Source organism: Gymnoscopelus braueri, assembly GCF_963280865.1.
Source record: "Gymnoscopelus braueri genome assembly, chromosome: 14".
Classification (NCBI taxonomy): Eukaryota; Metazoa; Chordata; class Actinopteri; order Myctophiformes; family Myctophidae; genus Gymnoscopelus; species Gymnoscopelus braueri.
The window spans coordinates 47,551,151-47,563,787 of NC_137619.1; the positions used below are offsets into that span (position 1 = coordinate 47,551,151).

Here is a 12,637-nt window from a genome sequence, read left to right on the forward strand (position 1 = left end):
TAAGGACGCACAGAGTTTGAACTCTCCCATCATGTAGGTTAGGAACAGCAGCATTCTGTACGCTGTGATGTTAGATTATAAATTAATACCCAGCGTGTACTGCAGTGCAGATAGTGACTTGCTGCAGTTTCAGCATGTGCTCATGCACGTCTTCCTAAATATTGCAGCCAACTGGGAAAACTGCACGCCCCCCCCCCCCATGTTCTGCCCCATGCATTTTATTTGACCTCTGACCTTTTCTCCCTTGCCCCTCCATTTACCTAATGCCGCAGAGAGAGAGCGAGAAAGAGAGCGAGAGATGAAGAGGAATAATGCATATAGCTGTAAGCTAGGTTTTTCTGTCATCATGCCTTTTTTGAAGGTGTAATCTGCTGGAACGGTGTCAAGTCTTGAGGCACAGTATTTGGCTGGGAGGACAGAGATGCTGCTCGCGGGGGGACGGGAGATCCTGCCGCATTCTCCTCCGGCGCAGTTCTCCTCATAAACTCATAGTAATCACATTCAGAGGTGACTCGCTCAACAAGACTTGGTTGGCTCGATTGCTTACCACAGCAATATGTGTAATGGAAAGTGTGTGTGTGTGTGTGCGTGCATGTGATGGGCAGAAGCCCCCCCCCCCCCAGGCAAGCCCCTCAGCCATGGTCAAGGACAGCGGCCGGCCTCTGTCTTTGTCTCCTGTCGTTCCCCCTGCCTCCCAGCACTCGGTAACCGCCCTGGGCTTCATCTATGATGCTGTTCGACCCGCGGCATGTCCAACCATAACCACTTTGAACCTGGCATCCATATTTTGGGCATGTCATTATAATGTTGAAAATGTAAATCTTAAAAAAAAAAAAAAAAAAAAGAGAAAATAAGCTGCTGTTTTCGCACGACAACGTCATCGGGCGAAGTATGAAATGGGGCTTAATTGGTTAAATGTCCTGTATTCCTCTACCCCTGGCCTGAACTACCTTTATTTATTTATTTATTTATGCAGTATTTGTAAGTAACTGAGATAAAACAACATTGTTGGTTTGTTGCTTGCTCATGTTTCACTTTTTCATTGACATGCACACATGTGGACTTCAGTGCGAGTCGTTCAATTTGTAGTGATACATTTATGTATCACTACATCACCAGTATGCAAGATATAAATGAAAACATCACATTCTGCCATGTGACATAATAAATAACAAATAATTGCGTTGTCGTCCTACCAGCAGGTGAATGTGATTGGGGTCATAATTAACAGACCGGCTATAAAGGTTTACTGATTATGTTTTGTGTGGGATTTTTCTGTAGTCTCTCGTGACATTCTGAAATACTCAACACTTTTTCGCTGCTCCTATACAAGGTTAATTAATTAACTTTTCTCTTCCCCATTAATATGACTATTTATTTACCGATAGGGACAGATACTGTACACTGTCCATTGACAGGCTGAGAATAGCTATCCAATGCAAGTGTCAGTCCTTAGAGCGGATGCTCATTTGCAACAACATTGTCCCTATAGAAGGACTTTTGTTAAAGTAAGAGGTGAAACAGTGGGGAATGAGGATTAAAGAGGGTATTTGGGGGTCACATTTTGATAGTCTTTTGTATGACCCGGCCAATCAAACACAGACTTCCCAATCTCAGGGCGGATACTCTAACCACAAGGCCACTGAGCTGGTAAACATGAGTATATAAATACCAAACAAGCATTAGAAATACGGTTGTTGCAGCAGTGACTTTTGTTTTTATTTATTTCTATTTATAGCTGCATTGATGTTCATTCCCTATAATGGGCTTTCATTTGGTAATGAATGACCCTGATGCAGCAGTGTGTTTGTATTTCGACCGTAGCGCTGTGTTTATTCTTGGCGGCGTGAGATAGGAAACTGCAGCGGCAGACAGTTCTGAACGCTCTTTATTCTAACTCGATAAGAGGGCAATTGAGTTTACACAACAGTCACAGGAGACTAATGCAGCAGAATTGACCCTTACAAGGAGAGAATGGGCTCACGCGTCTCCGAGAGGGACGTTTAGGTTTGAAATGCTAAGCCCCTTAAAAGCCGACTGGAGTGTAACTCTTCTGATGGGAAATCGAACCACCACCCGCTCCCCAAACTCATCTCTGAGTCTCATTCTGCCTGTAGTGTATCGCCTGGGATTCGAACCCGGGTCTCCCGTGCGGGAAGGGACACTAACGGCATGGTAAACGACAGCCTTCCAAGGCCAAGGGGAACCTGAGGAGATATTAGGTTTTTGGTCTTCAGACAGAGGCTCTGAGCCACTCTGCTACACTAGGGCTGTCACAAATCACGATTATGACATTTCAGTTGGCGATGAATTGTCATACAAATATTTGCGATTAATGATTTGGGCATTTGCATTGAACATTGGAACATAATAAAAAATACTTTTGTGTTTGTCTTTTAGGCTTTGTAAACAACAGCAGCAGGCAGATATGACAAATAAGTTTTACAAAGAAACGCCTGACAATGACCGGTAACAATAATCACTATCTCAGTACTATGGCCAGAACGGGCCATATATTTAATCATTTTATACTTTGGAAGAATTTGAAAAATAGTGGAAATAGCTCTGCGAACTGGTTTCCACTATTTTCCCAAATCTTTTCTTGAATTTATGAACACTTTTCAACAGAATAGCGTTTACAAATGAATGCAAATGTATCTTGACGATTATGCAAAAACTATGCAAAAACAATTGCTATTATCTCAATAACCATTGTGATCAGGTGTTTATGTAATAATTGTGACAGGTCTCAGATCTGCCTACTAATTATGTCGGCATCCAGTCTACTGTGTGTAGTAGCAGACTGCTCTCTGCCCCTTTTGTGTTTGTGCATCTGTGCAGTGTGCACGTTATCTTAATGATCAGTTGGAGTGACACACAGTGTGCGTACACACACACACACACACACACACACACACACACACACACACACACACACACACACACACACACACACACACACACACACACACACACACACACACTGCCGCTAGCATGCCTTCCTATAATTGGCCATGGGTTACAATGTTTATGTTTGAACTGCAGGCATCTAAGTCTTCTGGCAAAACAAGCAGGGAGGCCTGAAAAGCCAGTTCCCCCGCAGACCTTCCCCTCTCCTCTCGCTGTTCAACAGAGGGACATACAGGAAATCAATGGAACACACTTGTGGCCCCCTGGGGCCCGTAGTGAGCCGATTGAAGCTCGCACGGGTAAGGCCGGGCGACATGACTTCAAATCAATATCCCAGTTATTTAAAACTTTTGCCTCGATTAAGATTTTGTTTTTGTCACTGTTATTAGCCTGTAGATCGGCTATTAATGCACACCACCATTGTGCAACGAAGTATAATATAGGGCTTAAGTTGTTAATCAGACTAATCAGTTCGATTTTATTTAGTTTTTCAGTTAATTGATATACAGTATATGGTAAGAAGAATAAAATATATATAAAAATCTTGCCTCTCGATTATTCGAGAATAACCTACGGTTATTGCGTCTAAACGTCGGTTTTGATATACTTTTGGTTAATTACCCATGCCTATGCAAGGGCCAGCTCAGCACCTAAAGGGCAGTAAAGAAAGAGCATGCATCAGTGAGATTGGGTGGACTTGGCAGAGATTGTGTACCCCCCCCCCCCCCCCCCCCCGATTTATCTGTCCTGACGGGGTGGGCACATGGGATTATTCAGATAGAGGCAGGCAGGAACGGCGCTGAGGTGATACACAGTGAACTACATGAGCCCTTATAGCTCTCTTTCTCTCTCCAAATGAGCAGCTCTTGGTTGTTTGTTTTTTAGAGGGCACCTCGGGTCAATGTTTATAGTTGTAGCCATTATCTGCCCAAGTGACTCTCTATACATACATATGTAGTCTATTTGAGTGTTAGATATTCTTGCATTTCATTAAGGACACAGAGAGATTTGGAGAGAAGAGGAAAGAATTAACTCATTAAGACCTGGAACGCATCTGTGTAAATAGCAGATATACAAGCTCCGCGCTACGAGCTTGTAGATCTGCTATTTTTGAAAAAACGTGAAAATGTGTGCAAATCTTTGAATATTTATGCTTTTAAAGCAAACCATTTTTTATCTCAAATCTTTGCTTCTGGGGGGTCCCTGGAACAAACCATTTTGAGATGGGGGTCGGCGGGCCAAATACACATCATTTTGGGGGTCCTTGACATGAAAAAGTTTGAGCACCACTGATATAGAAACATACGTTTTTTCAGAATACTGTTTGGATATAGAAGACATTTGTAGAATCGGCTTCAGGTCTTAATGGGTTAAAGCATGCGAACACAGGGAGATGCTGCCCCCCAGAAGCTTTCCACTGGCTGATGCTGGGGGTGGAATTATAATTCTGTCCCCTATATGCAGCAGAATGCTCCCCTCCTTCCCCCTGGGTAATCTCCTTGCCCGTGTCGCAGGTACTGTAGGAAGGAAGTGTGTGTGTGTGTGATTCAGCTGTAGCTTGTCTCCTACGCTCTCTCTGACTCATAGATTTAAGCCAAGTGCACTGAATTCACCCCTGAACACCCTCCCCCTCCTCCTCCCCTGGGGGGAACCCTCAGGGGTCTTTGAGGGGGTTCCAGGGAGTCAGCAAAATGCGTTAATGTAGCGTCAGTTTAACCGCTTTAAAGGGATAGTTCACCCCCAAAATTACCTTTTTTCTCCCCCTATCAATTAGACACCCCATGGAGACTTGAATGAATGGATTTCTTTTTTCTTTTTTTTGGTCCTTTGTGTCCCCTACCGGAACCGCTGCCTACCGGTCCGCTGGTCATCAAATTATTGGCTTAGGAATGCGACAAAAATTTAAAAAATATCCATGAATTCAAGTCTCCATGGAGTGACTAATCGATAGAAAAAAAGTTGGTGGACTATCCCATTAAACCCCTGTATACATCGGATATTTGAAAATAGTCAATCTACAAGCTCACAACGCGTCACGTTGTGGCACGTTGTGGCACGTTGTGGCACGTTGTGGCACGTTGTGAGCTTGTAGATAGAGTTCTTTTTTAATCTTGGAGAAAAAAAAGGGGACCTTTTTTGTCAGAACGAGAGGCTTAAGGACACCAGGGGCAACGCTCTGTGGTTTAACTCTTAGGTTTGTTTGTTTGTTTGCTGCCATGCTCCTGCCGGGTTGAGTAGGTCTCATGGAGTTGTTAGTGAGCTGTTTAATTCCTCTGGACGGGGTGTCTAATGAATATTTAATGTGCTCAGGAGTTGTTTGGCTGAGAGAAAGCCAAGTGTCAGAAGCCTGTGCTCACCTTGTCTCCTGCTAGCTGGACCAACGCTGGAGGCAATTACATTCATTCCCTCTACTTCCAAGATCACACAGGAGGCTCGGCAACATTGCAGAAATGTCCAAAACCATTATACTTTTCACAAAATGGAAAAAAATAACCCGTGTTCCAGATTCCCAATGGATCCAGTGTAGTAGTTATTTAGTTACATATCTTTCATTGGTTCAGTTGTGATGATGTTCAGAGACAATACTGTAACTTGTATGTCAAGATTGCCCTTTTTAAAGCTTACTGTTGTACACCACTGTATACAGTAGGTGGACAAGTGCCAGCCAATTGTTTGTAAACAGTGGTGTGCCCACTCTAGTGCTGTTCTCATGAATCTTGATGTACAGTTTTATGATGAGGTTGAAGGACTCAATTTTTTTTATTATAATGACTATAACCATGCCTAAGAAGAGCAGCATTAGGTACTCTTCTTGTTTCTGGAGACATTGGAGAGGGTGTCTGTATGGTTTTTAGATGTGCCTGTTTTTTCTGTTTTTCTGTTGCTGTTTGTTCTTTGTTGTGTTGTATTGTCTTTTATATGGACTTATTACAGTCTGAATCTGATTGATTGAGTTACAGTATTTGTTAATCCCTCAGACACGCTTTCACACTTTCACTAGTTGCACTGGTGAGTAAAAACTTTTCATATACTGTAGGTGCACCAGCATATAATTTAGGTGCACTCACACATACACACATACACACACAGACATTATTGCCCCACTTGATATCCTTACGCCCCACCAGTGGGCCCCGGCCCACAGTTTAGTAATGGCTGGCGTAGAGGGACTGTACGGCAGTGAGTGAGGGTCAGTGTGAGTTAAGGTGCATGAAGGTCACCGGGTAAGACGCAGCAAAGTGCAAATTACGGGATGCAGGCTGGGGGGTGGGAGTGGTCTGTGTGTGTGGGGGTCCTGGATCATTAACTTCTAGTGCTGAGTAGAATGGTATTTAACTTAGATCCCCCCCCCCCCTCCCGCACCATCCTCCCATTACTGTTGCGCTGTCCTCCTTTCTCTTATGTTTTATTTTTTCCCACACACACTAAGCCCCGCCTCCTCTTGTTGGTTCTCATTCACTCCACAAACATAAACGGGGTCATTTGAATGCCCTTACTTACTTAACGCTAACAGGAAGCCCTGATGATGTCAGCTGTTCCCAACAAGCTCTCTGAATGAATGACTCACGTCAGAGATGTGAGGTGTACTTTACTCCACAGCGGGGGGTGGTATTATGGGTTTTATGATGGGACTTCTAAAGAGCCCGACTTTGGTATTTAGCCAACTTGAGGACACCCGTGTCAAGTGAGCCTGATTTATACTGCATCGTATGGCAGTACCGTACTGGTACCAGTGGGTACTGGGTAGAGAGGCCGCCTGGGAAACAGAAGGTCCTAGGTTCGATTCCCGGCCCCGGCAATGTGTTGACTTTGAGGTGTCCCTGAGCAAGACGCTTAACCCCTAACTGCTCTGCCCCTGTGCTCAAGTCTGACCACTTGGGCAGCAATCAGCTGGTTGAAGCTGAAAACTGAATTTCCCCTGAGGGATCAAATGGGTCTAATTGTTATTATTACGCCACGGATGTAACTCATATGTGTGCTGGTAGATCAGCTATTTTCGGAGTGTCATACTAAGAAGTATAAATTGGGCATAATGGTGTTCTGATTTGGGGGTGGTGAGTCAGTCTGGTCGATCCAGCTCAGTTGTCGTCGGTTCTCCCGTGGTGGTCTTCTTCCTGTGAGAATCAGGTCCGGAACCAGATCTATTCTCAGCTGTGTGTGGGAACTGTAGATTAGCGAGCATGATGAATCACTGATCGTTAGCTCTATTGAAGGGATCGTTCATTTGCATCCCGCGGAACAAAGCCACTGGTGTGACTCAGATCCCCTGAGTAACTCAAACGCACACACACACCATCCATCCCTCACTTCTGTCTATCTGCTGGCCATGCACACTTTTACGCTGGTGACAGAATTTATTTATTCATTCATTTTCTACTTGGAAGAAACTTTTCACCAACTTTGCCAGCCCACTCAGTAAGCTGCATTTGAGGAACAAAAAGGGGATAAAGGCTCATTGCTTAAGAGTGTTGCTCACTGCTTTAGTGCACCCTACAGTTGTAAAGGTCTTCTCTGAGTCTGACCACCGTTTGTTTTCCTGTCAGGGGCCACAGCTGCTACTGTTGCTTTGGTCCCTCAGGCCTTTGTGTCTGTGACCCTCCTGACCTCTGATGTTCCCATCATAGTCCCTGTAGTCCCGCTGACACTTTTCGAATAGGAAAACCCCACAGTCTGTAATGCGGATTTAGGACCCGAATAGCCATACTTTTTATGGGTCATGAACCTTAACTAACACATTGTGATCTTGTAGATCGGCTGCTTTCACTGTTTTTGAAGGTGATTCATTCACAGTGTATTTTTGTATGTTTGGGTCCCAGGGAGACACCTTTTATGTATTTTATGTCTCAAGCTGAAATGGTTGGGGAGCTCCTGATTTTGGACATTGAGATACACTGCAGATGAATCAGACACTCTGTGCTGTTTTGATTGTAGTTGTTTTGGCGACTCGTGAGGTTTGGAAAGCACATCGCACTGGGCCGAGGTTTGTTGCACCAAGACTAGACTTCACAAAGCTCAGCTCATGCCACGCCACACAGGGCACCTGTGGTCTAATATTGGTTTTATTACAGCCTTATCTATTACATGCCGACAGACACATTAGAGCAGTGAACGTATTCCAGTACGGCTTTAAAGGCCTCTTAACCACACTTCCCGTTCATGATGGCACACTGACAGGGATATTGTAGGTATTTATCTAGGTATTGGACAGCATCACACCGAGTAGAGTGGAGCAGCAGTAATTTTGATGGATAACGTTTACCCATCAAAATTGTATTGATAAGTTCACATGAGTTTACCATAAACTAATGCAAACGTATTGATTCAATCGATTATTTAAAATAAATAATTTTCAAAAAAAGTTGTTAATTTGTTGATTTATGCTTGCACCAAAAATAGCCAATGTACAAGCTCACAACTCGTTGGCTATGCAACACGTTGTGAGCTTGTAGTATAAATACATAAATATGAATAAGGCATAATTTGTCAGAATTAATTGTGTGTGTGTATGTCCTCAACCTTGGACATTTCTATGCAGCCGTTGTAAGAGGCACATGAAGGAACTTGAAAGGAATGTGAGCAACATGTACACCAGCCCACAGACTGCTCATCATTATATTCTGTTCCTGCGCAGTTGCAGTTATTCCACATTCCACTTCTATCATTGACAGCCTCATTTAGACAGCCCAGTCCTTTCTATATGGCTGCAAACCATCCCCATCCGTCTCTGTCTCTAACAGTTTTCAACTCAAGACCCAAAAGATTAATGTTGTTTCCCTGGGACCCAAACCCACACAAATACATTATGAATTAACCACTTAAGCCCTTATTTCTAAAACAGTGAAAACTTATTTTCTGCAATTAGTTTTTTTTACAATTTGATACGTTTCATGGATTTTCTTGTGTGGCACATTTCTGTGGAGTGTGTAGCGACTAGCGAGATAGTGGGGGTGGTGGGTTGAGGGGTTTCTCTCACTATGGTGACAGGTCTAGTTAGCGAGGGTGCTCAGGGTGGGACAGAATGCCGGGCCTCTGCTTTGTTGACATAAAGGAATGAGGGCAGTGGAGCGAAGGGAGGCAGGTGTCAGTGAAATACTCACACACACAAAATTACACTATGTACAGTATTATTGTGTGCATGTAGTGCCTTAACCAGCGGCAGTGGCTCCCCAACCGGGTTTTCCTCCACTGTCGGTGTGTGTGAATGTATGGGTGAAGGTAATGCACGTTGTAAAGTGCTTTAATGCGCCATTTACCATTTTACAATTTAGACATTTAGCAGATGTTCTTATCCAGAGTGACTTACAAAAAGCAAGGTAATCACATTCTAATCTAATGTCTCTAATGCATATAGACAGTGTAGTGGGTCAAGAAACTAGGATCAACGGTAAACCAAGAACCTAGCTTCAGACTAAACAATATAATATACAAAACATAATCTGTACATTGAAACTATAGGATACCAGGTAAACAAAGAACATAGGATCTGTCTAAATAACATGCTATCTAAATCAAAATTTTAACATTGTGGTAAAAAAAACTAAAACAAGCCTAAGAACAATTGACCACAGTATAGCAACAGTATGGCATGGTCGTCATATCTAGGTTAAGTACTAAGGGCGGAGGTGGAATCTGAATTGTTGAGTCTTCAGATTACGGCGGAAAACTGGGAGTGGTTCTTCAGTTCTCCTCCGTGTCAGTCTCTCCCCCAGATGTTCCTGACAGTGTACCAACCTCATTAACATGTCTATCTCTCCATTCATTCATTCCCCCAGATGTTCCTGACAGTGTACCAACCTCATTAACATGTCTGTCTCTCCTCCATTCGTTCATTCCCGCAGATGTTCCTGACAGTGTACCTCAGTAACAATGACCAGCATTTTACTGAGGTGCCCGTCACCCCGGAGACGCTGTGCCGGGACGTGGTGGAGCTGTGCAAGGAGCCGGGAGAGACGGACTGCCACCTGGCCGAGATGTGGCGAGGCTCCGGTGAGTGGAGGCGGTGGTGGATAGCCTGTCCCTTTTGTCACCTATACCAGTGCTTCTCAAACTTTTTCATGTCAAGGACCCCCAAATTGATATGTATTTGGCCGCAGACCCCCATCTGAAAATATGTTGTGCTAGGGAGGGACCCCCAAAAGATTTTTTACAAATTTCAAATGTTTTCAAAAATAGCAGATGTTCAAGCTGTGAGCTTGTATATCTGCTATTTTTTGAATAGCCAACGTATAAATGGATAAAGTGGTTAAAATGATTGTGATGCCGTATTAACACATTTTGCTGGGGACCTCCTGGAGCCCCCTCAAGGACCCCTGGGGGTCCTCGGACCCCACTTTGAGAACCAATGACATATACTATACTTGACGTTTTTACACGACAAAATTAAACCCATGGATTAAAGTTCTCAGTCGCAACGACTATTTAAAGTCATTTGGATTCCATGGAAGCCAGCATGTCTTCTATGGAAGCATGTTGCACACCAAAAATGGCTTTGGTTATTAGTTATTTCAAGATTAAATAGTGTTTTAATTGGAACTAGCAATAGAATGTTCAGAAGCGTCTTTAATAATAATAATCAATTTTATTTATATTACACTTTAAATTTGAAACAAATCTCAAAGTGCTACAGTGCAAAATAAAAACATTTACATAAAAACAACACAAAAGTATAAAAAATAAAACCCTAATGGTCTCGGAGATTTCATAAAAGCAAAGGTTAAAGTCTCGATCTGCGATTTCTTCAACTGGTTGGCTGTGTGAGAACAGCAGGAACATAATAACATAACAATAAATAATTATACATATTGTAATTGTTGAGAAAACAGAGCACTAGTGTGGGGCGACTCCTTTCACGCTGTCTCACAAATCGCACATTGCAACTTGGCCTGACAACATTTTTCAGTCGTGAGATTTTATTTTTGCTTGAATCCATGATTAACCACAAGATGTTCAGTTGTGGGTCTTCCGTCTGCTTGTGAATATTAGTATAACAAAAAAGATGGGAGGATCACACAGAAACTGAAGTGTCTCCAAATGAACTCTGTTGAGACGACACAAACATACAGACACACACACACACACACATGCAGTCAAACATCTATGGCACTGAAACCCAACCTTTTGTGGATCAGGGCTCACCTGGACATCTTTTGAATTGTGATCTGACCACAGCCGATATGGCTGCCGTGTCAAGTGGCCAGATGGGTGGGCTGCATGCATTTTCAGAGCATGTTTATATTTTAAACATTTGAATATGATCAATCAATGGATTGTGTTCCGGTGAGGATCAATTGAACTAACACTTTAAGTTCTTAGTTATTGGTATCGCAATGAAAACTAATTTTTAAAATTACCATGAAAAATACCATGACAATTTCTGTTTTTTAACATTAATGTTATATTATCAATAAACTCTTAGTGTTTTGCCAATTATTTGGGCAGCCACGGCCGTTATTTTCACGGCCCACCAGTGGGCCCCGGCGCATAGGTTTGGAATGGCTGTCTCAGGTAAGGGGGAGGAGGAGGGAGGAGGGTTCAAGCCCCTCCCCCATCCTTTGATGCTCACTCAGGAAGTGAAGTATGCACAATCACAACTCAAGGACCTGGGCTTCACAGCGTTGCCATGACAACGGTGCCATAAGTGAGTGAGGAGAGCGCCAGCCAATCTGCTCAAGTGTTTTCACAAGACGAAGAAATCCCCCCCAAAAAGGGGAAAATGAATAAGAATGAGACCACTGATGGCTTTACAATTTTGGTATTTATCAGACACTCTTACCCAGAGTGACTTACAATAGGCAAGGTAAATAATCACATACATAGAATGCAGAGAGAATGAAGTGCCTCCAGAAAGTAGGATACCAGGTATTGAACCTACAGTAGCATCAGTCTAAACAACATGCTATCTAAATAACATTCTGTACATTTGAAACTACAGGACACCAGGTAAACCATGAACCTGGCATCTGTCTAACAATATGTTATCTAAATAACAATATGAACATTGAAACTGGCATCTGTCTTGGTAACATGCTATCTAAATCTTAACATTTGCGGTCATGAAAACAAACCTAAGAAACAAAGCTTGATTGCTTGATTGATGTACTTTATTTAGTAAGACATGATAATAACAGTACATGGAAGTACAAATTCACAATACAAGGTCTACTAAACTGGAAGTCTCATAAAGCACTAAGCTTGTTTAAAATGAGATACCCACGCACACAAATCATGATGCTTGAGAACAAGTGACCAAGATGTATGTCTTCATTGTAGTCATTGTCTTGGTCAGTCACTAGCATCAATTGAGAGAGAGATAGCTGGCTAGAACAGGGAAAGTGAAGTGCGAGGGGGGGTGAGGTGGAGTCTGAAGAGATGAGCCATCAGACCCCCCCCACCCCTTAAAAGGTTTTCCAATTTGCACCCGTTTTCTTTTAACACAACAGTCAGCATTACCTGAACTCTTGCGGAAAATAAACCAATCTTTTCAAATGAAAATGCAATTATTATCAATATATGATAATTACACAATAATTCCAAACTGTGGTTTTTGTTTTGTTTTTAACACATTCCATGCCAGAGTTTAATATAATATACTCACCAGTGCCAGCGTTTTATTGTTGTTTTTTAGTTTTTTTCATGTCGCCACAGACCTCGCTAAATCCGTTAAAAGTGTGCGTTCATTTGGTTCTAAACACACAGGGGATCTGTGTGAGACGAGCAGTGAAGACCG

At 42.8% G+C, this 12,637-nt stretch overlaps 1 protein-coding gene across 5 annotated transcripts in view; it reads left to right on the forward strand.

Annotated features, from left to right (window-relative positions):
* Nucleotides 1-12,637, forward strand: part of LOC308100913 (apoptosis-stimulating of p53 protein 2-like) — a 60,398-nt gene that overhangs the window by 8,897 nt on the left and 38,864 nt on the right. For all 5 annotated transcript variants that reach the window (XM_080450095.1, XM_080450096.1, XM_080450097.1 and 2 more), the window contains one exon: nucleotides 9,750-9,897. In XM_080450095.1, coding sequence (XP_080306221.1) covers nucleotides 9,750-9,897 — 148 coding nt within the window. The remainder of the gene's footprint in view (nucleotides 1-9,749; nucleotides 9,898-12,637) is intronic.